General features: G+C 39.1%; 1 protein-coding gene across 1 annotated transcript in view; it reads left to right on the top strand.

Annotated features, from left to right (window-relative positions):
• Nucleotides 1-24,960, top strand: part of FBN1 (fibrillin 1) — a 147,478-nt gene that overhangs the window by 8,953 nt on the left and 113,565 nt on the right. The window contains exons 3-6 of the mRNA XM_085233531.1: nucleotides 4,879-4,961; nucleotides 5,873-5,971; nucleotides 12,682-12,777; nucleotides 14,343-14,438. Coding sequence (XP_085089657.1) covers nucleotides 4,879-4,961; nucleotides 5,873-5,971; nucleotides 12,682-12,777; nucleotides 14,343-14,438 — 374 coding nt within the window. The remainder of the gene's footprint in view (nucleotides 1-4,878; nucleotides 4,962-5,872; nucleotides 5,972-12,681; nucleotides 12,778-14,342; nucleotides 14,439-24,960) is intronic.

Genomic DNA, 24,960 nt, shown 5'->3' with positions numbered 1-24,960 from the left:
AGGGTTAGAAAAGTGTTCAGTCTTGCTGCAGGAAACTTGCGTGTCATTCTGAACTCTTGACTTGTACATAGGCCGGAGCCAAAGACACCCGTAGAGCTGCTCAGCGTGTTATTTTTCTAGTTGAACTGAGCCAGGATTCTGGGACAGCGGTATCCTTACTGTCAGGGTGAGAAATAGTTATCGTATTAGGCTCTCTGCATGGCACAAACATCCAGGCTCACTTATTGCTTGGCAAAAATAAGTATATCAAAAGCAATCCCTTGTGTGTAAAATACATATTTTGCTTAAAAATGTGTACTTTGTGGGATAACAGGAACTCAGTTTCTTTTGTTTATTCTTGGAGTCTAGCATCGTTTCTGAGATTTTCCTTTTATGTGATTGAAATTTGGCTCAGCCCCTGCTAAGGGCAGGTGAACTTAGTTGGGTTGCTTCCAGCTCTGCCCAGTCAGGCTCTGAGCATCTCTAAGGATGGAAGTTCTTGAATCTGTGGGAAAGTTGAATAAAGCTGCAGCACAGTCAACAGGTCGGGGCCAATTTGTACTTTTAGCATTTGCTCTGAGGTGCTGAAGAGTTTGAGAAGGTATGCAAAAAAAAAAAAAAAAAGGCTGCTTTACAGCAAAAGGTAGAGATACGATTATGTGTCTCTGGAAAAAAAGAAGAGTAAAAGTTACTCCTTTTCACATTCCAGAGCTACTATTTCTTAATATGTTGGTTAGAGTCTGACTTAGAGAGCCACATTTTTAAGTCCAGAATACCTTTTTTTTTTCAATGCAGTTTGTCATTCTTTTTAACTCCCTGTGCAAGCAAGGAAGCCCCGCTCTAATTCTAGCTGGAAGGGATCAGCAAATAATTTTGGTGTCAGTTTTAGCAAGTACCGGTCCTATGCACATAAGAAGAAAACTAGGCAACTAACTGCTCCTCTAAAAATAACAGTTGGCTGACAGTACTGCTTTAAATTGCCTCTCTTCTGCCAGAAAGCTGTGTCTCTACATTATGTTAAACATAGGCCAGCTGCTGTAGCCAAGGAGTTAATAGAAATTGTTCATTAGGCCATGAGGAATCCCCGTGTGTGTGCACAGGGAGTGAAGTGGGACGTGGGAGTGAAGAGAAAGCTTCCCCAGCGCCCTGGCTCTGCTCTATCTGGAGTTCAGCCGTCCCCTGCCCACTCTGTCTGGTCTCTCCGTCTCATTTACCCCAGACCCACGCTTTGGGCTTGATTCAACCTGGGTTACACCAGCGTTGGCTGGCGCATGGCAGTGCTGCTGTCCGGCTGTCTGCCCGAAGCCTCACACGCAGCACTGCCAGAAGCTCTTCCTGCCTTGGGAGCGGCTGATGGGCGATGCTGTCTTCAGGAGAGGGGTCCTGGGTAGGGCGAACGGGGACACGCAGCAACAGGACGCCCCTGGATGGGCTGCAGGGCCCGGGGAGGATGCAGCAATGCTCCAGGTACCTCCTCCTGTGCTGGGTGGTCCCTTCTCAGCAGGAATGGAGCTTCCCTGCGGTTATTTCTTAAGAAATCTGCTGGTTTGGTGCATGCAGATCTTGTCAGCCAAGCTTGTCGTTTTCAAACATTAATTATTGGAATTTCCAGATGCGTGTTTTTTTCGCTGCTGTTTTTTAGTGGATGACTAATGTCTTTTGATAATTATTCAACTCACTTTGCTACTGAATTTGTACTTACATATCATCAAAGACATAATTTCTTGTTTATTTTGGATGTCTTCGATGAAACTCTGGATATCAGTCAGTGTCTCTCAGCACTGCACCATTACATAAATCCTTAATGACTTACAAGTTTAGAAGTGACTAAAATAAAGTGAAAGCCTTTCCTCTGAATCTTCCCCTTCCTCCTGCAAGAAAAACCCCCAAAAAGTCCCCCCCAAAACCTTCCATGAAATTAAGAGCATAAATTACTGATCTGGGAAAGGAGGTCATTATTTTATCCAGTTTGTAATCCAAAACAAGGAGGAGCTGGAAAGATCAGTCGGGTCATTTTTTTTTGACCATTTCAGACATAGTTCGCTCTTTACAATGCTAGGAGCTGTTAAACCTCTGTTTTTCAGTGAGTTGTGTCCTTGGCTCCTGACACTACTACACTGGCTGAGATCACAAGAGCTTTCAAAAGCGTGGCTTGCTCTGGAGATGTGGAATTGTCTGCCCCTGCCATCTTTGTCTCCATGCTGGGCTTCATGGCCAGAGTGTGCTGAGTTATAGGAAATAGGTTCCCACTTAGAGAGAGGGGCAAGGTTGTGCTTCAAGGGGGCTGTGTAGGTGCATTTTTTCCTGCTTTACCATTCAAAATCAGGTTTTATTACCAAACTCGGTAGTGCTGTTCGTGAGAACAGTTTTATAAGAATATAAAATGCTTCTTTAGTGTTCATAGCCTATAATATCAGCGGGAAGATACGTTCTATTAAACACAGTGGTGCTTAACTGCTTAAATTAAATACCACGATAGAGCCTTTGAAATTTGATAGATGGTGTCCGTGATTTAGCATGAGGTAAATTGTTATCCCCTTAAATGCTTTATTTATTTACAGGCACTTACTGGCCTAGTGTCTGATCACCTCATAAATATCAATGAAAGTAACTTTCAAACTTAACTCCTTTTAAAGATTTTACAAATAGGCACAAGGAGAAAACACCTCTTCCCTCTGAAAGAAGCCTACAGTAGAGCTCAGAATGTAATACAGGTTTCTTTTATAAGCTAGACAGCAGCTTTCTGACGAAAAAGTGTTCCACTGGAAAATACACTTGTCAGACTCAGACTGTTCCATGCAAGTACAGTTTGATGACTTTTTTTCTTCTTCTTTTTTCTCTTCTGAAAGTTAAGCAAGCTGCCTCAGAGTTGGAGCTTTTGGGTGTATGGCGTAGTCTACCATGTGGACAGCCTCAAGGCTCTCAGGGTCTCTGACTTCATGATTGCTGGCACATCTAGGTTTTCCAGAGCCCCATTTTGGAAGCGGATTTTAAAAATTGGGTTTCCCTGTGACTCAAAAGTCTGCTCCTGGCTCTTAACTTGGACCAGATGGTCCCCAAAACCAAGTACTTGCTGAGACTGAAATTTAACAGAGCATCTGCATATCACTTTATGATCAGCTGGTTACAGATTATTAACAACCTGGATCAGAAATGGGTGGTTTATGCCTGCAGTTGTAGCAGGTAGCAACAAATCCATTCTGTCTGTCTTAGTAAGTTCCATTATTTCTTCTGACCGGAGAAGGTGAAAAGCAATCTCACTTGTCTGCTTGCCAGTCTTACTTGGCAGATGATCATGGAGCAACATTTGGCATTGATGAACAGGGAACTCTAGGAAAGTTACATGGTTATAGCCCTGCAGGGAAGTAGCTGACATTACTAAAACTGAATACATCGGAATTATATGAATAAGAAGACTGCAGGAAGGGAAAAGGGCCCTGCAACATGCCCAGTTGTGTTGCTCACAGTCTCAGTTACCACTTTGTAATTACAGAAAATCAGTGGAAGATAATGATAATGTTTGCATTGACTTAAGTATTTCTGACCAAGCACTTAATGAAAATACTAGGTGTTACCAAAGTTGGGGTAATCAGGGTACTTGAAATTGTATTAACATTGCAAATCCCTAAATAAATACAGTAAAAAATCTTGTTATTTAGAAAATGTGCATAATTGAATGTTTGTATATATTAAGATTGTTTTTCTTAAGTTGCCTCACCATATGAGGTAACTGTTGTTTACTTAGACTTTGCAATACCAGAGATGAAGAATTTTCTGAAAGAGAAAGGGCAAAATAATAATAAAGAAACCCTTCCTGAAACAATAAGCACTTTAAATCTGTCTCTATTCTGTATATAATATTTTAAAATAGCAGTTTCTGGGAAGTACTAGTTTATAGCTAGCTTTAGTTCCGTTAATCTATTGAGTAATTCCTCAGAATAGTAATACAGGTTGTAAAATTTTCCTTAAGATTATGAAACACAGAGAAAAAGGAGACAATTTTTTCTTTTTCAAAGGTGTGCTGTACTGGCTTTATATATATGGAGAGTTGCATTAAATAAATGCGACTTAGATTTTAGAGAAGTTATTACTGTGTGGCATAGAACAGTTTCCATTTTTCTGTTTTTACCAATGAAATCATGGGAGGGCTGGTGTCACGTCCCTTCAGCTTTTGTTAGAGACTCTTCTGAGATCCTTATTTGAAAGAGCAAATATTGATGAGGGGGATGGGATGGAAAAAAATCCTATGGATCTATCATTTGAGAAGTTCTCATTGCAGTAGGCCCTTCACCTGCATTTCACATGAACCCTGTCTGTCTACATGCACATCCTTGATTTTTTTATAGCAAGTCATTTTTGTTATGCACAATTGGGCTCATTTATTTGGCTTATGTCATGATTGGTGTGATTTTACTCATACATGCATGCAAAGTGTTGCTCAGAAACAAAAGAGGGAACAGTAGTAATGCTACAAAGTGAAGAAGTGAAAACAATAAGAAGCTTAGAAGTTATGATTCAGAATGCCCCGAGTTTCCTCCGTGTTCACCAATAGATTTTGTATTTAAAGGGGTGTTTTGCTACAAAACCCTGTGAGGTATTTTTTTTGGATATGGCTTGGTAGGAGATAATTTTGTCCATTCTTTTCCTGTTGTTCACATGTTACTGATTTGATTTTTTATTTTATGTCATCTTTAATTTATAAAAGTATGTGTCACCTAAAAAACCTAATGATCACAGGCATACAGTTCTGCTAAAAACATACCACGCTTTTAGATTTAATTATTGAAATGTATTTTGCAGTGATCTACTTTTTCCATCTTTATGACTCTACTTTTAAAACACATTTCTGAGCAAAAATAAGAAATCGTCTTTTTTTTTTTTTTTTCTTTTTTTTTCCAGACCAAATGTGTGTGGATCACGTTACAATGCTTACTGTTGCCCTGGATGGAAAACTTTACCTGGTGGAAACCAATGCATAGTCCGTAAGTTAATCTAGTTGTATGTTATGACTGAGGTTTATCTTTGTCCCTGTATGTCAGGGTATTTTTAATTGTATACCAGAGCTGAAATGTGTTTCTGTATGGTTTCAATAGCAGCTACACATCATTTCTTTACTGTTTTAAATATATTAAGCTAATATACAAAGTTTTGTGAGCTACGATATAGCGATGTGATACCAGTATTTAACAAAGGATTAATCTCATCCACATGTTCTTTTTAAGTCTGTGGTAAAGCGATCCAAGGAGTGTGTGGACTCTCAGGAGCGAGTAGCTGTGGAATATGTTAATCTATTTAAGTAAATGGAAGGAGGCAGGGCCAGCAAGTACATTTACTCTGCTTGTTTGGACCATATCCCTGAAATGTATACGTAGGGACATCAGAGTATACATATGTTCATCATGTTGCTGTATATGTATTCACACGTAATGGTATGTTGTACCGTAAGCAGCTCCCAAAGGCTGATAAGACCCTTTTCAGAGATACTGATGCAGTTTGCTCTCATGGGAATTGTTGCACTGCTGTATCTGTGGTGCAGAAATAAAGGGAGCATTGTAATGCTGCATCTAAGCCATCCTTCCTCCAAAGGGAGGGCTTTGGGAAAATGCCACACCAACCACAGTTTCCCTTTTCTAAGGAAATCTGCCTATGTATTTAATGCAGTCTATGATATGTTCCTATCATAAGAGACTAGAATTCCAGGTGTTAGCTCTCTGTTATAGAGACAAAGATGAATGGAAGGAACACTCTTGGAATCTGTTGTATGCAATTTAATGAGTTTATATGTGTTCTGGTGGTTGGTGCTGAATACATATTTTCTATCAGGTGGTTGGGTTTTTTTAATGTGTTTTGGGGGTTTTAAAGCAAGTTTTAAAGGTATTTGTTTTATTTGTAGCAATTTGCAGACATTCCTGTGGGGATGGATTTTGCTCTAGACCAAACATGTGCACATGCCCAAATGGTCAGATAGCCCCCTCCTGTGGTTCAAAATCAAGTAAGTATTTCTTCTTTGTCTTTTATATTGCTCTTTTGAGCCTGTCAAGCTGATAAGGTGCATAAGATACTTCAGTGCTCAGTATTTAAGACAAATAGCATCTGAGTCACCAGGCATACATCAACACAGGAAAGACAGTGAGTGTAGCCTTCTGTGATGAAACTGAGGAATGACTCAGAAGCTAGCTATTGAAGATGCTTTTTGTTGGCTAAGTTAGTTTTATTATAAGTTATGTTTATTTGTCAGTTTGTAATACTAATTCCAGTCTTTGTTTGCTTTCTGGAAAATGTCATATCTCTATTCAACATTAGACATGTACAGATATGCCGTTGTAATGAGAGAGAGATCTCTGCTGGCAATTGGCTGAATTTATCTTGCTTTATAATTCTACTGTCACTGTAGCCAGACACTATTCTATTGCTTACACATATAGGCCTACTGATTTGCAGTAAGTTAGTCAAGTGCTATAGGACTTCCTTGTCAGACTCGGTACATATCTACTGAAACTAATGCTGCTGACCTCATTAGAGTGACACTTCTGTAGATGCTGGAGGTACAGAAGAGGTCAAAGTTTTTAAATGAAACAGCTTTTCATCTGAAAAATTCAGATGCTTTGGAAACAAAAATTTTCAGAGATGACTTTTTCTAGAAATGTTTGGATTTCAGTTATTCAAGGAGTGTTTCCCAGACCCAGAATAAAATGAGTAACGTGGAATTCATATAGCGAGCAAAACAGCTCAGTGGTTAATCTTGAATATCTGATTATGAAGTAGGATCATGCTTGGGATAGTCTCTCCATTCATATCTGAGATGCCAGCTTTAATCTCCACTGTACTCTCATTTGAATATGGTGTTTGTCTCTTTGAATATAGAAGAGCCTGATATTTGTATGAAAAAGGAAGTTTTGAGGAAGAAAGTTGGGGGAAATTTTTCCACGCGAATGCCTGTAACTATCTGAACAACGTATTCACTGAAGTCAGTGGGGAAGTCTGTAACGTTGAGCAAAACTATCATTCTTTTCATTTTGAATATCTCACTAGTCTTAATGTGTGGTCTGCTTGGCCCCTATATTCTACCTTGCTGTTTTCCTGCTTTCCTAGCTGAAAAGAGTTTTCCCACATAACCGACCACTTCAGTTTGTGGCTTTAGCATCCTTTTCATGCAGTAGCAGTGGAAAAACAATAACAACTGTGGAATGTAATGGAATGGCATGTACTAAAATGGTAAATATTGTTCTTCATAGTTCAACCCCTCTCTCGTGCTCCTGCAATGTCTGTTAGGAGAGACTGGAGTGAGGAGAGTTTGGAGCTGTGGAGCTCCCAGAGAGTACTGGGAGGAGAAAGAGTGCAAAATTTGCACAAGTGTCTGTGTTCATCCCTGCCTGGGTTTGCAGCTACTGTTTTACCAGGTGCATCCGCCTTGATCCTGTAAGCTAGTAAAGCAAAGCATGACCTTCTTCCAAGTCCCCTCCAGAGTACAGAAGGAGAGGTAGATCCCTACATCTGTTACATGTTTTGGCATTTGTAAAAGACGGGAATGAGTGGGCTTTAGTATTACCTCATTTTTTCTTAGGCCACACTGAAGTATTTTATGAGTCAAGACTTAAAAGCAAAATAGAGTTTGAGTAAAGTTACAGTTGTTCCTGTGGTTCTTTTTCTTACAAATTCTTCCATTTGTCTCCATAGTTTTAGCCTTCATTGGAGTTGCATGCACAGATAAATGGTCCACAGAGCACTTTACTGCAGTTGTTATTCAAGAAGCTTTTAATGCCTATACTAGTTAGCTATTTTGGTTACTTTCTCTAAGTATGTATGTTCTACCAATTTTAAGCTTTAATCAGTGCTGACATTCTCTTCTTTATACTGCTGTATATGTCTATAAGGCTCACATTAAAATTGCTTTTCTGTAAACTGTACCAAAACATTTAGCAGTGGAGTAAAAATATATAAACATATTGTTTATATCTTCTTTAATTAGTGCAATAGTTTCAGATACTTTTTTATGTGTGTGTTTTCACATCACCTCTACTTAGTAAAGCAAATCAATCCTAAGTGGAAAAGTGTCTTGAGTTGTTGTAGAGAGAAATTACTGCTTCTGTGCACTCTTGTGTAATAACTTTTATGACCCAGCACCTCATTAGGACTTACAGAACATACAATTTCTGAAAGTCATTTGCTCTGTTGGCACTGCAGACAAAGCCCATGAATACATATTTACACAATAGACCACAATGGCTTAGATCTGCTATTAGGAAACAAAGGAAACATAAACGTAAAAAATACCATTTGACATCAAAGGGTTACTGTCAACTCACATTGGCTACAATTAATGTTTTGTCTGTATATGCATCCATAAACCAATCTATTAATTACACTTTAACAAATGAGAAAAAATTCTACTGAAGTAATGCAAGAAAATCAGAAGTGGATGATGTCCAATCAATATGCTGGTGTAATTACCACGCTGATTGAGTCATATCAAATGATCTGTCAATTCATTTTATACTGTGTAAATTGTGTAGTTAATGCCAAAAGTCAGAGTATTGCAAGAGTGCTAAGTTAGATGACTTGCCCTGGATGCTGGCAGGTAGATAAATGCCAGTTCTCTTTTTCTGTATATGCAGACGTTGCTTTACATCTCAGGTTTAAACAAGTTTGTTATATTTAAAATACAAGTAACGGATAGAAGGTGAAAATATCGGGACTTCACACAATTAAAAATATGGGCCCTGATACGTGAGATGTGTTTGTCTTCTTTTGAATATTCTAAGCTATATCTGTGTTTAGTACTTAAGGAATCACTAGTGGTTACAGATTTTGATTTGTGTGCAACCATAGTCAGAAACCAAACTCAGAGTAGCTTTGACAGGCTACTTGTCTGCTGGACTCAAATAGTGCAGACTGAAAAGCAAAACATAGCCTCTGACTTTGATTCTTACGCAGGTCACTTGCTGGGACTTTTCTGGTTACGAATCAGCTTTAGGAATCTGATTCGTGGTTGAAAAGATCAACTGGTGGTTTTCTCAGCAGGGATTTTCATGACATCAGTGAACTTGCTGGCTGAGTAGTGGTTGTTTCTCAGTAATTCTTGAATTTTTGGGGTTTGTTTACAGTAGGCATGGAGATAGCTTTGCCACATGCGGAGGCATCCCTCAACCTGCTGTGCTTGAGTCTGACGCTGCAGTGCACAGGATGGGGAAGGCAGTCTGCCCTCTTGGGCTGGCTGAGGCAGAAAGGCTTTAGCTGATGGGAGTGCTTCTGAAGGGAGATCCATGGTTGCAGGTGGGCACTGAGGGAGCAGCTGAGGGGAGCTGGGCGCCTGCCCCTCCCAGCAGGCTGGTGCACTGCCCAAGCTCAATGTGGGGCCTGCTCCACTCCCCCTGCCGCTGGCTCAGCCGAGGACAGAGCTGGTCAGTCAGTCAGTGCGTGCTGTCAGAGCCATCATTCTGAGGTTTCCTCAGAGATTGGGTGGGAAGCCTTGAGGCTCTCAGGTCTGCACCCGCGGAGGCTGCTCCCTGAGGCTGCTCCCTGAGGCGGTGTGGGAGATGTCTGCTCAGCCAGAGCTCAGCCCCTTGATTTATTCTGCTGCTGTCAGAGGTGGTGAAAAGCCTTGATTTTTGAAAGTTTCCAAAGTTTTTGAGGCCGCTGTGGGTTTTCTCAGGCAGCTGCTGCCTTGCGTGGATGCAGCCCTGCATCCCAGCCTGGTGCTGGCTGCCATCTCCTGACTCAGTCACTCGACAGAGAAAGCACGCTGAGCATCTGGGATGCAGTGAGGCCATCATTCCTTGTTTACAGCTCCTGGCAGGCAAAGCCCTGCGTCATGTACAGCCAGGCTGGGAGCATTTCCTCAGCAGTGGCATGGAGAGATGAGGCAGCTTCTCCCATGGAGTGCCCCGGGCTCCAGGCGCCAGGTTCTGCTCCTCAGGTTTTTCACCCCCATATTTTTTAGCTGATACTGCTGAGCTGATGGTGTGGGTGTGTTACCTTTTGACTGCTTAGTGATCCCCTGAATGTTTTGGGAGCAGCTGTGATGTGATGGTGTACTCTGTATGGATGAAGTTTTTGCTCAGATTTGCTGGGAATTTACTAAGTCAGAAACTGTGATGTTTAAATGTGCAGCATGTCATTTCTCTTTGATAATCAGTACAAACGTTGCCCACACACAGTGCGCATGGATGTACTTGATCTTGCTGTCTCTTTTGCAGGTTTATAAAGCTGCATTCCTGCAGTTGCCTCTGTTTTGATTTGAGAAATTTCCATTGCAGACTGTTTACAAAATGGACCTGAAAGAGAATGATAATTTATTAAGAGCAATAACTTGTTAATGTTAACAAGAAAAGGCAAAGCTGTAAGAATAGACTTACCATCCTTACAGCAATTCCTGTGCTTTTTCCTCTAGTCTCAGTCAATGCAGTACCTTGGGACAGGTTATTTCATTTAGTGGAATATCTCTACTGACACAAACGGAGTTGTTGATATAGCTGAGGCTCTGGACCTGCAGTAGTATGCTAGTTTCAAAAATGCAGCCTTAAAATCGTCATCTAAGCTCCAGACAGCCTTTTGCATGTTTTTCTATAAACTTTTGGAAGGGTAATATTTCAGAATAGTCAGTATTATTTTGGAAATACTGTTTTCAACATTCCTGTAAAAGACAACAGAAAATTATTAGTTTACTGACTTGATGTCACTGGTTTTATTGCATAGTAATAAGGCAGAAAGATCACTGATTAGAATAGCTCATTTTGGTAATTACAATGGGTTGTCCCAGCAGTCTCTCCTGTAATGATTTTAGTTTAAAAAGGAGGAAGGAATATTTTACCTTGGAAAAGTTCCTTTGAGAAGCAGTAAGACAAATTATGGAAACTTTTGTGTGTGTGTGTGTGCGTTATGTGTAAAACCACTCCTTATCCCAAAATGGGGAAATATACTTTACTGTTACTTGAACAAATAATACGAAAATCATCATATAAGCTACTGTTAACCTTTTTATCTCAAATGTAGTTCAAACTATTTAAATGGCTTTGGTCTTCATGTGGGAATGGAAATTAGCTCTTGGCATAGCTTGCTCTAATTGAAATCAGTTTGTGGTTTTTAAGTTCCTTCCCTGCTTGACAGATGATATCATTTCCTATTCTTTTTGTAATCCCCTCTGTTTTTCTAAGATTGTATAAAGCTAAGTTGAACTACACATTTTAAAGAAACTATACACCTTTTTCTGACCTACTTAGGACATTGTCCAAAAATCTTCACCAGATACTCTGTATTTGCAGACAATTTCTCTTTTTGTTGAGAAATGTTAGCACATTTTTGTTGCCTGAAGTACATCCAAAGATGTATCGTAAATATTAGACACAAAAGAAATGTGAGGTAGAGTGCTTACCTTTATAACTGAAGAATTAAGTGTACCAGTGTTTCAAATGCTAGATTATTTAAAATCCTTTCTTCATTTGCATGTTTAACTTGTATTCTGTGGACTCATATCTCTGTAGATGGTAATACAGTTAAAATTATTAATTCTGCTTTAAAAAAAAAAAAAAAGATTCCACTCACATACTTTCAAACTGTAAAAAGCCAAACAATGCTTAAGGGCTTTGTGCAACAGGAAAAATTTAGTGGTTGGCATGGCACCTGTTAGCAGCAGGCTTTGGCAGGACGTGCAATTTGTATTTTTCTGACCTGAGCATTTCAGACAGCATGGGGTAGGTATCCAGTGCTCCATCACAACCTACTAAAATGCTGATCTCCCGTAATCCTATCTGGGGAGGAGCCTTTCATGTGGTTCCTGTTAAGAGGGAAAGCATTTCCCGGCTGCGTACTTGTGTGCTGCCCCTGTTAGCAGCTGTGTTAGGCAGTGGGAGCTGTGAGAAGGACTTTGCCGAGAGGCCTGCCGGCTGCTCTGTGCCTGATGAAAAGCTTTAAGTTGTTCCTGACCTCTAGTTAAAAAGCATATTTGTCCTTATTATTAGAAAAACGCAGCACATGCTTTTATGCTTTACTGGCGTCGGACTTGGCCCGCTTGCTAATCGTTACAAATGGTGGGGCTGCTGCTGAGGAGAGCGGGCTGTGCTACTCCTCGGCCTCTGCTCCTGGCAGGGAAGGTCTTTGGCTCTGGGGAAGTGCTGTCTGTGAGCTCTGCAGGCACAGGAGCTAGCAGCAGCTTTATGTGGCGGTGGGGTGAGCCCATAGAAGGCGTGCAAAAAGGAATTACCCTGTTACTTTACCTTTTAGTGCAGGAAGTCCTACCTGAGCAGATCAGCTTCTGGTACTGTGTGTTTTGGAAGAGCCAGGCTGTCCTCAGGAGCTTTCTTATTTCTTTCCTTTTAATGCTTCCTTTTCCCATTGCCTGTATAAGACTGTTACTCCTTGGTGATATCTCCCAGAAGTTCAGTACTTTCCCCTAACTGATGATCTCTTCGCACCACTGTGAGCTAGGAGATGAATTCTGCAGATTCATGCTCCGTAGGAAGTGCTGCTGACTTCAGTGAGTGAAGGTAGTGTCAAATTCTTGCACTGCAGCCTGTAGTTCTTAGGAACTGTAGATCAGTGTTGTTTTCTGTATGCTATTTTAAATACATCTTAAAATACGCATCTTCTGTTTCTAGTGCTGCTTTCTAGTTCATATAATCAGTTCCTGAAGAAACCTCCTTAGCAGATAGTTGTATGTTTCTTCTTGGCTTGGTTTAACTCAGGAAAATCTTTTTTCCTTTCAAGTACAACACTGTAACATCCGGTGCATGAATGGAGGTAGCTGTAGTGATGACCACTGCCTCTGTCAGAAGGGATATACAGGAACGCATTGTGGACAGCGTAAGTACATTTTATTAGTAGAGATACTGTGTACAATCAAACAATTCTGAGATACGTGAACTGGATGCCTTTAACAGTAAATTTCAGCTGGTATTGAGCTTGTTTTTGATCAGGTACAGTGGAATTTTACAGGAAAACACATGACTTTGTAATGAGTGCCGAGTGAATTCTTTCTGATCAGTGCTATTAAAATAAACATCATGTGAATTCATAATAATTGGATATAACTTGATCCTGCAGTTCTCACACTGCCATAATTCCTGTTGACCTCCAGGGCTTTACACTCACTAGAGCAAGAGGCCATAAATACAGAATTTACATGGGATTCAATTTTCATCTTAGATAAAATTGAGCTTTTTAATACAAAGCCTCTTTTTTATTTTAGGGATTTGTCTCTTCTTACACTCTAGAAGTTTTACTTATTTTGATATTGTCTCGATACTGTCGATCGACATAGTTTTTATTTCCTCAATCAATCCTGAGCCAACAACATTCCTGGATTTGCTGCTTGAAGCCTCTCCCAAACTGATTATGGTGGTCTCTTGCTGCTCTTGGCTAGAATGCTGTGAAGAAACTCAAATACGGATGTACATGCTGTTTTTAACCAAGGCTGTCGTGTTGCTATCTAGTGAACTATTGGTCTGACAGAGAAAATGTGTTTAGCTTATTTAATGAAAACCTTTTGTGCTCTGTCAAAGTCAATGGCACACTTAACATGAACTTCAGTGAGACCAGGAATTTACTCTAATAATCTGGAAGAGGATCACATGGTGAAAGGATTAAGAATTGTATTTCTGCCTTCTCTGTGAAATATCAAGTGGATAAAAGAGGATAAATGGAAATGTTCTTTCTACTGAAGTGAACGTGAACAGAACAAAGAATAACATTACTCAATGAGCATCAAATTGTACTTAAAAAGCCTTTTTTCATGTGAATGTTACATTTTCTGATTATTTTTGAAGGAAATTGCTTTTGGAGTTTATTATGAGGAAAACTGGGCTCTAGTGACTGTGTAGTGCAGGGAATCTTGCATTAACTAAATCAGAATAGACACTGATTGCATATTGCTCTCCTGTTTGGTACTGTGGATTATTAAACACCAGTAACAAGCCTTTTAACACTGAATTTTTATTTTTATTTTTTTAAATTATGGCAGAGTAGCGAATGCATGGTTAAATATGCTTGAATATCGGGAACACCTCTGAGAATTTAAAGGTGCATTTTTCACCTGCACCTTTTATGAGCAATCTCTACTTTTTCTGTGCTTCTTTGTTGAGAGTTTGAAAGAGATGTTATTTCAAAGTTGTGGAATTGTCAGGTCATCAAAGAGGCTCTGAGAGGTCAGAGGAACTGTGGTTATTAGCATGTTTACATTATACCTCCTTGAAAAGATGAATTCATTATACTAATGAGGCCAGGAAATAGCAAAGGATTCTAGAAAAAACATGTCCTGACCTGTTATGTTTACATTTTTTACTAGTTTACCTGAGCTGGTTAAGCATGTAGTTTCCTATTTTTCTGGGAATAATATAATAAAGACTACTTTTACCTTCCTTTTGATACAGCTGTCTGTGAAAATGGATGTCTAAATGGAGGAAGATGTGTTGCTCCAAACCGATGTGCATGCACATATGGATTTACTGGACCTCAGTGTGAAAGAGGTATGTGGAAAAGCTGACAAATGAAAAATATTGATGATTGCTTTTACCCAATCTTTGATTTAATTTAATAAGTCATCAGAAGAGCTGTTTGCATCTCTCTGATATGTCTGCTTACCAGTGATAAGTAGCACCTTGCCTCTGTGTTTCGTGTGTTATGTTATGGCAGAGATTATTCAGTTCTGCTTCCCACCTTGTACAGCTGTATTGTTATCAAACTGCCAGTTGCCTCATCTGGTATATGTTTTTTGTTTCATGATATTCAACCAATTTAGTTGTTCATTTGAGAGAGATACAGCAAGGAATACTTAGGCATAAGCCTTCTGTTAAATTTTATAATCTTAAAAATAATACATTTTCATTTGATAGAGTTAGCAGTTGATGTATTTCATTGGAAATCTCGTTCTTCAGCAAGAGGAATGGAAAATGTTAATTGTCTTTGGTTAAAAGCTTGAAGTTTGGAAAAAATAAAACCATGACATTAGGTTACAGTTGTTCTGAGTATTTCTACAAATTTGTTGAATTTCAAGCAGTCACTGTTTGTTTGTTCTCCATGGGTGAAGGTTTGAGCCTTCAATCTGGTGAGGAGCCGCAGTGTACAAGTTCTGAAAGATTATTCAATGCTGCTCTTATGTTGCCTAATCTGTGGCGGCCAGTTTGACTCCACCTGATTGGGCTGAAGCCTGCTAACAGCTTCAGTCACGTCCCTCAGGGCTCCTTCCGAGTGTCGGGTGGAGTGTGAAACTGGTGACACAAAGCCATTTGAGCCAAATCATACTGTCATGGAATCCCATACATGTCTTTGAGCACAATTGAATTGGAAAGCTGTAATCTGTATGTGTCATCCATAAGCAGTTTTTACTTAGAACATGTGCTTGATTCTGTAGTTATCAGTAAAAGAGAACATACACATTAATAAGGTGCAGTATTTCTAGTGAAAGATCACTGCAGTACTGAGGCCAAATGATAGTCATATCTTCCCAGAAAACCTCTCACAGTTGGCTTCTTTCACAGGGATTCTCTCCAGCCTCTCTACCTAGCTGAGCTAATATGTTCCCCTCCTCTAAAAAAGGGTGTGGTGTTTTTTTGGTCCCAGAATCACATTATCCCATCTGAAAAATGTTTTCTGAAGATAACTTTTCAAGTATAAGCTAATACAGATCTTAGTAGACTTGCATTGTTCAGCACGTGCACCTGTGTGGTCATTAGGGACTTGTCTGGCTGCATATGATTTTACACATCTGTCAACTAAGAAAGAGATCCATATTTTGGATCTTGCTCTGGAATGTTGTGTGGATTTGTGATGTTCCCTAATGGGCTTCTGATGTGTATATGTGGATGGCCATTTTCCAGTAAATAGATTGACAAGTTTCATGCCCTGCAAAGAGGCATGATTTTTTTTTTTTTTTTTTTAAATAACCAAAGCTTGGAGGGGGAAAAAATGGGAGATTACTCAAGAGAAATAGTCTCTGAAACTATCCCATTTCTGGGAGAAGTCGGAGAGGCATATTGTTGTGAAAATACCATTTCTCAATATAAATGTAATGTGAAGTGATACGGTTTTGTGACACGCATATTTTCCATGTGTTTGGCTGTGGTTTGACTTCTAGGGTATGCCATGCCACAGGCTAACAGTGATGTAAGTAATTTACTACTGCGTATCACACAGTGCTTTTCTCTGCAAGCACTGGCTAACATTAAGAGTCGCAGAGTGTTTGTGGCATGTATGTCACAGACCCAGGTGTATTCCAGCCATTGCTGTGAGTGTTGTAGCTTAGGATTGGCTTGAATAAAACAGTGTTGAGGCAACCAGATCTAGGGAGGTTGTTCTAATAACCAGATATGGAAAACAATGAAAATGTTCCAGGTGTTTGAGCCAGTTTCTGAAGTTGCATTGTTTTATGTCTGGTGTTTTAATTTTCCATACATTTGGCCCATATTTGTAAGACTAATTAGCTTGGTTGGTATTACCTCAGAAAATGCTGACCTTATGATTGTTAATGAATATTTACAGACTTCTTTGTCAATAGTTTCAAATACATGCATAATGAAAGAACTTATCTGGTAAAAGACCTACTGTTTCACAGTGCAGCAAATTCCATCACATCTGTGGCATGAACAGTTTTATATATTTATTTTTTCAGGGAGAAGCACTGAAGTGTTTCAGCCCACAAATTACTTTTTGTGTGGCTTAGAAGTGTTAATGTTGGTATAAAGCTCCACAAAATATGATCAAAAGGAGTTTTTACAATCACTGTTATCAGTGGAGTTCCTCTTCATGTTCTGGGAGAATGCATATCGTGTCACCAGTGAGAAATGTGTTGTGAGGACTGGACTGATAACTGTGATGTGGCCGAGTCTATCACATGTATCATTAGCTCCTAAGCTGTGCCTGTGGTGCTTGGCATCCTTCCAGAGCAGGGGAGCCTCCTGAGCATACTGACAAGTGTATGCAGGTGTATCATAAATACAGTGGAGCTGCTTTTCCTTTGAGATAATGTGCATCAAAAAGGTGAACTTGACATAAGCTGAACAGTAAAAAACTAGCGGAGTTGGGAAATGCTTCCTACAGCAATTTAAGATACCTTTAATATACATAGTCAGAAAGGAAAATATTTCATGCATATTGACTCAGTTAAAATTTGAACTTTAACCATTAGTTCTGGAAGGTGCTGAGTTCCCTGGCTGTGATCCTGTGATGGGCTTTGATGTGCATTTAAATGCAAACTTGAGATGTCAATATGCATAATGTTATTCAAATGCTTGAGGGTCTTGCTGGATTTTGGCCAAAGCTTTCAGAGTCAGTACTGAGTTCTGAGAGGTGTGCCTGAGATGTGTACTCAGCTTGAAGCATATCATTTAGTCGTATTGCTGACAAAAATAAATCACAGGCTATAGAAAAGTCAAGGTGAAAGCAGACCTAAATTTCTTCTGCTGGTTAAGAAATGGATGCCATCTTTACACCATTTAACTTTCAATAATGAATGAGTTACAGATTTTGCAGTTCCTTTGAGAGTCACTGAAGAGACTGAGTCAGAGATTTAGCTTAGTTTTCCCTGAGGATGATTCAGAACATTGACAGTCCTTTTTTTTGTCTGTAAATAGAGCCTGGGGAATTGAGCTAGCTGTGTTAGATGCCACTTTGGGATTGTTTGAAAACATCCCTCTATCAAGCATTTGATGAAAGTCCAGAGTGATGTCCAAAAGAGATGTTACAGACTCAGAGAGATCAGACACTACAATCAGATTTGATAGAACGATGTCCTCCAAATTAGTGCATAAAACTATCTCAACCTCTTTGACTCTATTTTCCTTTGGATGTTTGGATTGTTAGAGTCACTTCCATAGAATATCAAATCATATATTGTTGTTATTCTGCTATTGGAAAAAATGCAATGAAATGTCCTTTTCTTTTTCTGCCTGGATCCAGTTAGAGGAACACAGTGGAAGCTTAGAATGTGTTACAGCCCTGTTTGTTTATTTGAATGCTTATGACAACATCAGGGGCTCAATCCTGCTGCATCTTGGAGTTTTGCCACTCGCTTCACATAGGAGCTGAGTAGGGCCTAATGTAGTTCAAATATTAAAAATGTACCACGTGTGTTTTGTGTTTTTCTGGACTCAGAATATGAGCAAATGATTGCTTTTTCTTCAGACAGAGTTGTTTCTGTACTGCTCGCTCCATGGCAGGAATTTTTGCCTAATTTTTAATTATATTTGGCCATTATTAAAAGTTCCCAGAATTAATGCCATATGTAAAAATATCTTTCCCAGAGCCTCTCTATGAAACTGCAGCCGCTGAAAGTGGTCGAGAGTAGTGTAGTGCTGTGTGTATTTTTTGCTTTCTAAATATTACAACGAGCAGAATGTTTTCACAAAGAGGACACTGCACCCCTTCGTGTGCCCCGTCTCTGGTATTTAGTCTAAACGGAAAGTAAATAACAAAGTGTAGATAGCAGTAAAAGTATGTTCCCAAAGCCTTATGTTGCATTTAAAGTAGTATTGCAGCATATGGTAGCTGGCAAACATTTGAATAAACTTGATTTTTGTAGCCGTCTTCCAAGAAACACATCTGTTGACATAGACGTGTAGTTTCTTCAGCCCTGCAACATGAATACAGTGTGTACAGTATTATAGCAGCAAACTAAAGGATGGCTAAGCTTGAAGTCCTGGAGTAATTATTTTAATGCACCATTTTCCCCCTGAATCTATACATTATGAAAAATTGCTTCAGGCTGACACTAAATATGTTTAGTCATAGACTGGTGTTTTATTTTCTTTAACAGAATTTTAATTCATGTTGCCATCCTTAGTATCTTTCAGTTTTAAAACAGGAATTCATTATCAGCAGCTAAGAATATCTTTTCTGTGAAAGAAGTTGAGTTGAATGGATGAGGAGTTCTTAAATTTTTTTAAACCAAAGCCACAGCTTAACGCTGAGGAAGTAAGTCTATACAGAATTAGTATGTGTGATTTAAGACCATTTAGAATGCTTAGCAATATAATCAATAGATCTTTGGACCAGAACTGGTGCTAAGCTCAGTTTGTTTTTGAATGCCAAAAAGCATTTTTAGGGTCTTTTGTATGTGAAAGCTTTTATCTATTGTTCTGCTTCTTGTGAATACACCATCCAGCTATTGTATGTTGCTTGCTCTATACATAAAGCATCTGAAAATACCACATAACGTGTTTTAAAATGTTCTTTAAAATATATGCTTAAAGCTTAATCAAGATCCATAAATGATTCACTACATATGGGCTTAGGTCTCTTGTGAGATGTAAGGACTCCAACTTTTGTACATGAAGCTGAACATTTACATTTTGTTCCAAATTGAGTTTTGGTTTCAGTCAAACAAATCCAGAGTTTTCATTCAGCTATTTGGCAGCCCTCTCTGTATTTCCATGCCTTCCTGATTGGCTGCTAAGGGCACTGACCTTTAGATGTGCAGCAAGGTATTGCTTGGCCTGCCTTTGTATTTTGCTTTGACTTGGTTTTAGTTGTGACAGTGGAGTTGCATACAAAATGAGGAGCCCGTGCTTTGGTCAAGGTAGAAACACTTTTAAAGTGGTAATGGCAAGTGTTAATACAAACATTTAATTACAGTACAAACATTTGAATGAAACTGTTGTGTTGTTCTAATTGGTGTGATTTGATTCTTGTATGGAGGATCTCACAGGAGGATCACTGCAATCATTCTTCCTCCCTGTCTGTACTGCAGACAGCTGTGTTGCTGCACCCAACGCCTACCTCCAGGTGTGCTGGCAGCCTTTGGGCACGTCTTTGCTCTGCAAGAAATTCATTCCTGCTTTCTGCAGTCAGGGGCTGAACCTTGTGTTGGCTTTCCTCAGGTGGTCTGCTTGGTGATGCCTTAGGAAAAAAAGAGTGGAGCCCTGTGCTTTCATCAGAAGGGTTTGTTGAAGTTACATACACAAAGAGATGTCCATGTTTGTTTGGTTATAGGATGTTACATTAACATAGATATGACTTTTCTGTACACAGCAGAGGTGGTAAAAAACTTCCCTGAGTGGCCTATGCTGCTGGATTTGTGCTCTGCAGAGCTCCAAGGAGAACTGGGAAGAATTTGTCTGATGTTGTATCACAAAAGTCAGAATTTTTGTGTGTGCTGAGAGGCTGAGTCAGCTCTTGTTGATTTTAGTTGTCGTTGCAGCACAGCATTGCATTCGAGGCCTTCAGATTGAATGTCTTCAAACCATTCTTGCCCTCTTAGTACCATCACAATATTCTCCTTTTTCAAATGTCAGCTGTCTCCCCATTTGTAGGTCCCTATGATCCTTAAGAATGTGAAGTAGCTGAGCACAAATAATTTGTTGTGGAGCTTTCCATAGAGAAGGTGCTTTCTTGATTGTGATCCCTGCAACTGATCATGATACAGGGAATGAGTAAATGAAGATGGAATCTTGCCTAGTGATGCTGACTTGGCTGTTATGGAGAAAGATGTTACTCCTTATCTGGGCCACAGTAAGTCTTGATATAAGAAAGCATAGCTACCTAAAATACTTCGATATTGTGCAGTGAAAACTAATATTTTCTTTCAGAATCACCTTGAAAATGTAAATAAGTATTTTTCCTTTCCCACCTTTTTTCTTGTTGAGCTGGTAAGCTGAAAATTATTGCTCCAGTTGCAACAGAAAAAATGAAAATATCAGTACATATGATTCCTCTTCAGATTTGTGTCACACGTCTTGTTGGTAGTTTGTTTTGAAGTGATTAAGGGTTTGGGTGTTTTTAAGACTTCATGATGGTATTTTCTAACAAAGAAAAGAGAATTCTTTTAAAACCTCATAGGTCTTACCTAATGCAAGGATAAACTCACAAGGGCATTTCCAAGAAAAACAATTCTTTTATGTAGGTCAGCTACGAAATGCTAATGAAAATACATCTTAAGCAGAGGTGCTCAAAATGGTCAGTATTACTGTTATGTCATATGTAAGTTGTCTTGCAGCGTATTTGTAACAGAGTTGATGAAATTTGTTACATTTAGAAAAATAGCTCATATCCTACCTCAGCGTACAAGTGGCAAAACGTTGTAGGAAATAACTGCCTAAGAGTGGTTGTAAGGAGACAGTCACTTTTGCGTTTCCAACTGGCCTCGAGAAGTTCAGGAATAATGACTGAGTGGTTTTTATAATTTTTTTCAGTGACAGCTTGTACGGTTTGGCACTCTGGAGAAATGCTGTAGGAAAAGAGGCCTAAATAAGGTCTAAAGTGAAAGAAGCCTTAAGAGAAAGATCACTTTTCAAACTCTGCTATGCTGTAAAACAGTCTGACTTTGCACTCCTTATCCAGAAAGAAAAAAAAGAATCTCTTTTGGAAAAAGAGGGAATTTCCTTATGTAAAGAAACCGAGAGTCATTTCTTTTCTTTGTAAAAAAGACATGTAAAGCTAGAGATAAGCAATTTAAAAAAAAATAAAAATCTTGAAAGTTAGTGAAGTGTGTGGGTATATACACATGTACACAAGCACATATTTATATGTTTTAAAACAGAAATAAGAAACTTGTAAGCACCTGGTTCTGAATTGTGAGCTTACACATTTACCACATGTCTGCTGCTGGTATTGCCCATGCTGTGCTAACACAGGTAGGCTAACATAACTGCAGCCTCAGCTTCAGGCTGCTAAGCCATAGTCTTAATTTTCTTTTCCAGTGGTACAGTTCAGGTTCCAGGCCTCATTTGGAAGGGGTGGCCTCTGCACTGTTTTTTTCATGACTGTTTAGTGTAGCATGTGACTTTTAACTTGACTAACACTGGCTTACTGGATGATGCCGGGGTTGTGTTACAATGGCTCTGTCCTCATCACTTAGAGTTGCAAAGTTTACCTGGTGATCTCCAGGAGTTTTTAGTCTGTGATTTGTTGTAGCACATCCAATTCAAGCCTGTTAGCCATTGAAGGAAGATTCAGAGCTAACTCTGTCAAGGCATTCATAATCCTGGATGTTTTGTGTTGTTGGTAGTAGTGGGTTTGTGTGTGTGTGTGTGTTTGGGGGATGAGGGGAGGTGTTATTTATTTGGTTTTATTGGTGTGCTTTATATTGTCTGAAGTGTATTTGACAATGATTCATTGAAGGCTGTGAAATGAAAGCATGTATTATTGCCTAATAAAATTCTAAAAATTGAGCAGTTTGTTTAAAAATATGAAATGAACTGACGAACTTACACAGCTTCTGGGATGTGAGATAAGGAATGGTTTTAACTCCTAATAACATTAGTACTGCACTGCAGACAAACTAGCAGGTGATTTTTTCTGCTTGCAGCTACTTGACAGTGGCTGTACTTCTGTTACTTAGAATAAAAATATGAGGACACCATTTTGCTACAGAGTCCCATCTATAATGAAACCTATGTAAGGCTACATATTGGGGTTGCTGGTGCACACTGTTTGTCTGTGACTGGGTATTGAGAAGCTTGACTGTGAGGGGAGAAAGGAGGGCAAATCTGTACTAGAATTCAGGGTATTTGGCAAAATTATGGACATGTTCTTCCAGTGAATGTGAACAATCTTCACACTTCAAATCTACAGAGGTAATTTACTGGGCTGTAGTACTTATTCATGCTCATCACATTATGCCTACTATGCTCATATGTCATAGTATCACACTGTTCTTAGTGCTGCATTTCTGTGGTTCCGTTTGTTTTTCACTATGAGATTTTAATTTGAAAATACTATATATTGTAATTGGTACAGCTGAGGAATACACAAAACATGCTTTGAGATCTTTTCCCCTGTCTTGACTGTTTGTTTCATCTGAGTTAGAAGGAAGCCAGGTCTCTAAGTCAAGTGGGATTTTAAGCTCAAAAAACTCCTATGTCTGCTTAAGTTTCTGAGAACTAGGACAAGAAAGAAAGCAAGAAACATTTGCTGTGAAAAGCATGCTGTATAATTCCTTTAAAGTGCAATTAGGATGAATCTTACAGTGAGACACTTTGAAATGCTTCCTTGAGAGCCATTGGACGTGTCTCTGTGCTGGAATAGTATGTCCAGACATTTCAGCTCAGCTGAGCAGTATAAGTTACAGAATACTACTTAAGCCTGAAATGTTTATAAGAGGTAATAGTAAAACCAGCAAGCAATGAATTATAATTGTCCTGCTGAGATATGATGAAAGCCTTTATGAGAATCTCCATGTCCCGGTGGGACAGTATGGGTGGTAACTTGGAGAGATCCGCAAAATGGTAGTATGACAGCTTTACAGTTGGATTAATACAAGCTTCAAAAGAAACCACAGGGTCAAAAATGACTTCCAGACTGCAGGCTTGAAAGGCGAAAGGATCTGCCATTGAAATGGTCAGTTAAAAAAGGGAGAAGTGTTACGTACTGTGAAAGGAGAGTCAGTGTTAGATCAGTGACTCCTTTAAGGTACAGTTTATTGATGCAGATACTATGTGTAGAATAGAATTTTGTGACACTGTGTTACTTATCCCAGGTACTTGATTCTTGAGAAATAAGAGGACAGTTTGTTGGTGCAAGCTTCTTGAGGGGTTAAAATAAGGAAAGATGTGTTATGTTACACAGTAAGTTACAAAGGAAAAACAAAAGAAGCAGGTGAGATGATAGAAAGATGGCAGAGGGCATCAAGCCTAATACTTCCATGCATCTCACAGGAAGAGAGCATTGAAAGCAGGTTGAGAAGTTTAGACTGCTTCTTAGGCCGGGATGTGCATTCCATCCATCTGAATGGCTCTTCTAGTAAAAACATGGCTAGACGCGAGAACAGTCCAGGAATGGCAAATGATGAATGACTTAGCAAGCTACCTTGCTGGGTATTTAATCTGTGTGGTTATCTAAATAATTTGAAATGCTTCTCTTGGCCTGAGGCAGTTCTGGGCAAAATGAAGTGCCATGCATTAAACCTTGTGCTATTTCAGCTCTAAGGTCCCAGCAGGAACCCAACAAGATATGGCTTCATGAAAGGTGATACTATATTAAACTAACAGTACAAGTTGTATCAAGCTCAGTTCCAAATTCAATACAAAAATGCATGTTTTTAGAAGGCATTTTGAATCTAGCACTAGCACTTCAATCACTTGCTGATGTCAGTATTAAAAAAATGCTTTGTACAGCTGCTGACTACAAGGAAGATGAGAGGTTAAATTGGGTTAGCGGAAATGAAAGGCGTGCAGTGGAAGAAATATTAGTTTCAGAATGTTTATGGAATTTGTCATTAAATAACAGAAGTGTTTAAATTGGAGGGCCAATTTAAAGCATTCTTTTTTTTTTTTTTAAAGGGTTTTTTTTCCCTTTTTTGTTAAATTGAAATTATTTACTGAGGCATAAAAGGAAACATCAATTTTTTTTCCTCACTTGAAAAATAAAAATAAGTAGAGGTGATGGCAAATCGCTCTCAGTTTCTTACTCTTCAAACTTTCCTGAGCTAGGGCCTGAGCCACCAACATGTATTAGAATAGCTCTGCTATTCTTACTACGGTTGATTACAGTTCTCTGTTATAAAGGGTGGAGGCACTTGGTTGTTCTCCAAAGAAAGTGAGTAATAATTGACCTAATGTACAGAGCACATGAATAACATATTCTTTTGGTAAGAAATTTATGTTTTACAGGGTGTGCTAGAGTTCACATCCCTTTTTCACATCTTCCAAAAGATTTTAAAATACTCAGCTGCTCTATTAAATTTCTAATTCAACAAATACTCAAATACGAAGTATGCATTAGATAAAGCTCTTGAGTTGAATCCAAACATTGAAAAATCTTTTAATCTGTCTTGAAAACAGCTGTTTAGAATTTTGAATAGAAGTAACAACTTCCTTCAGCCTATATCGTTGATGTCTGCTTCAGTCTCAAGCAGGGAGGAATTTCTTTCTGTTACTGTGATGCAAAGTCTTGCTGCGGTTCCAAGGATTCAGCTGTCCCCAAAACATACCAGAATTGGTATCCTGCCCTTGTTGAAATCAGTAGAAATGTCTCCTTTGAGTTCAGTATAATAGAGGACAGACTAAGAGACTGAAGTTAGTTTTGAATTGTTAATGTTAGTTGCCTGGAGTGTGACTG

This window comes from Meleagris gallopavo, chromosome 12 (assembly GCF_905368555.1).
Source record: "Meleagris gallopavo chromosome 12, MGAL_WU_HG_1.1, whole genome shotgun sequence".
NCBI classification, from domain to species: domain Eukaryota; kingdom Metazoa; phylum Chordata; class Aves; order Galliformes; family Phasianidae; genus Meleagris; species Meleagris gallopavo.
Note: the sequence above shows the minus strand (reverse complement) of the source record. Positions and strands in the feature narration are given on the sequence as shown.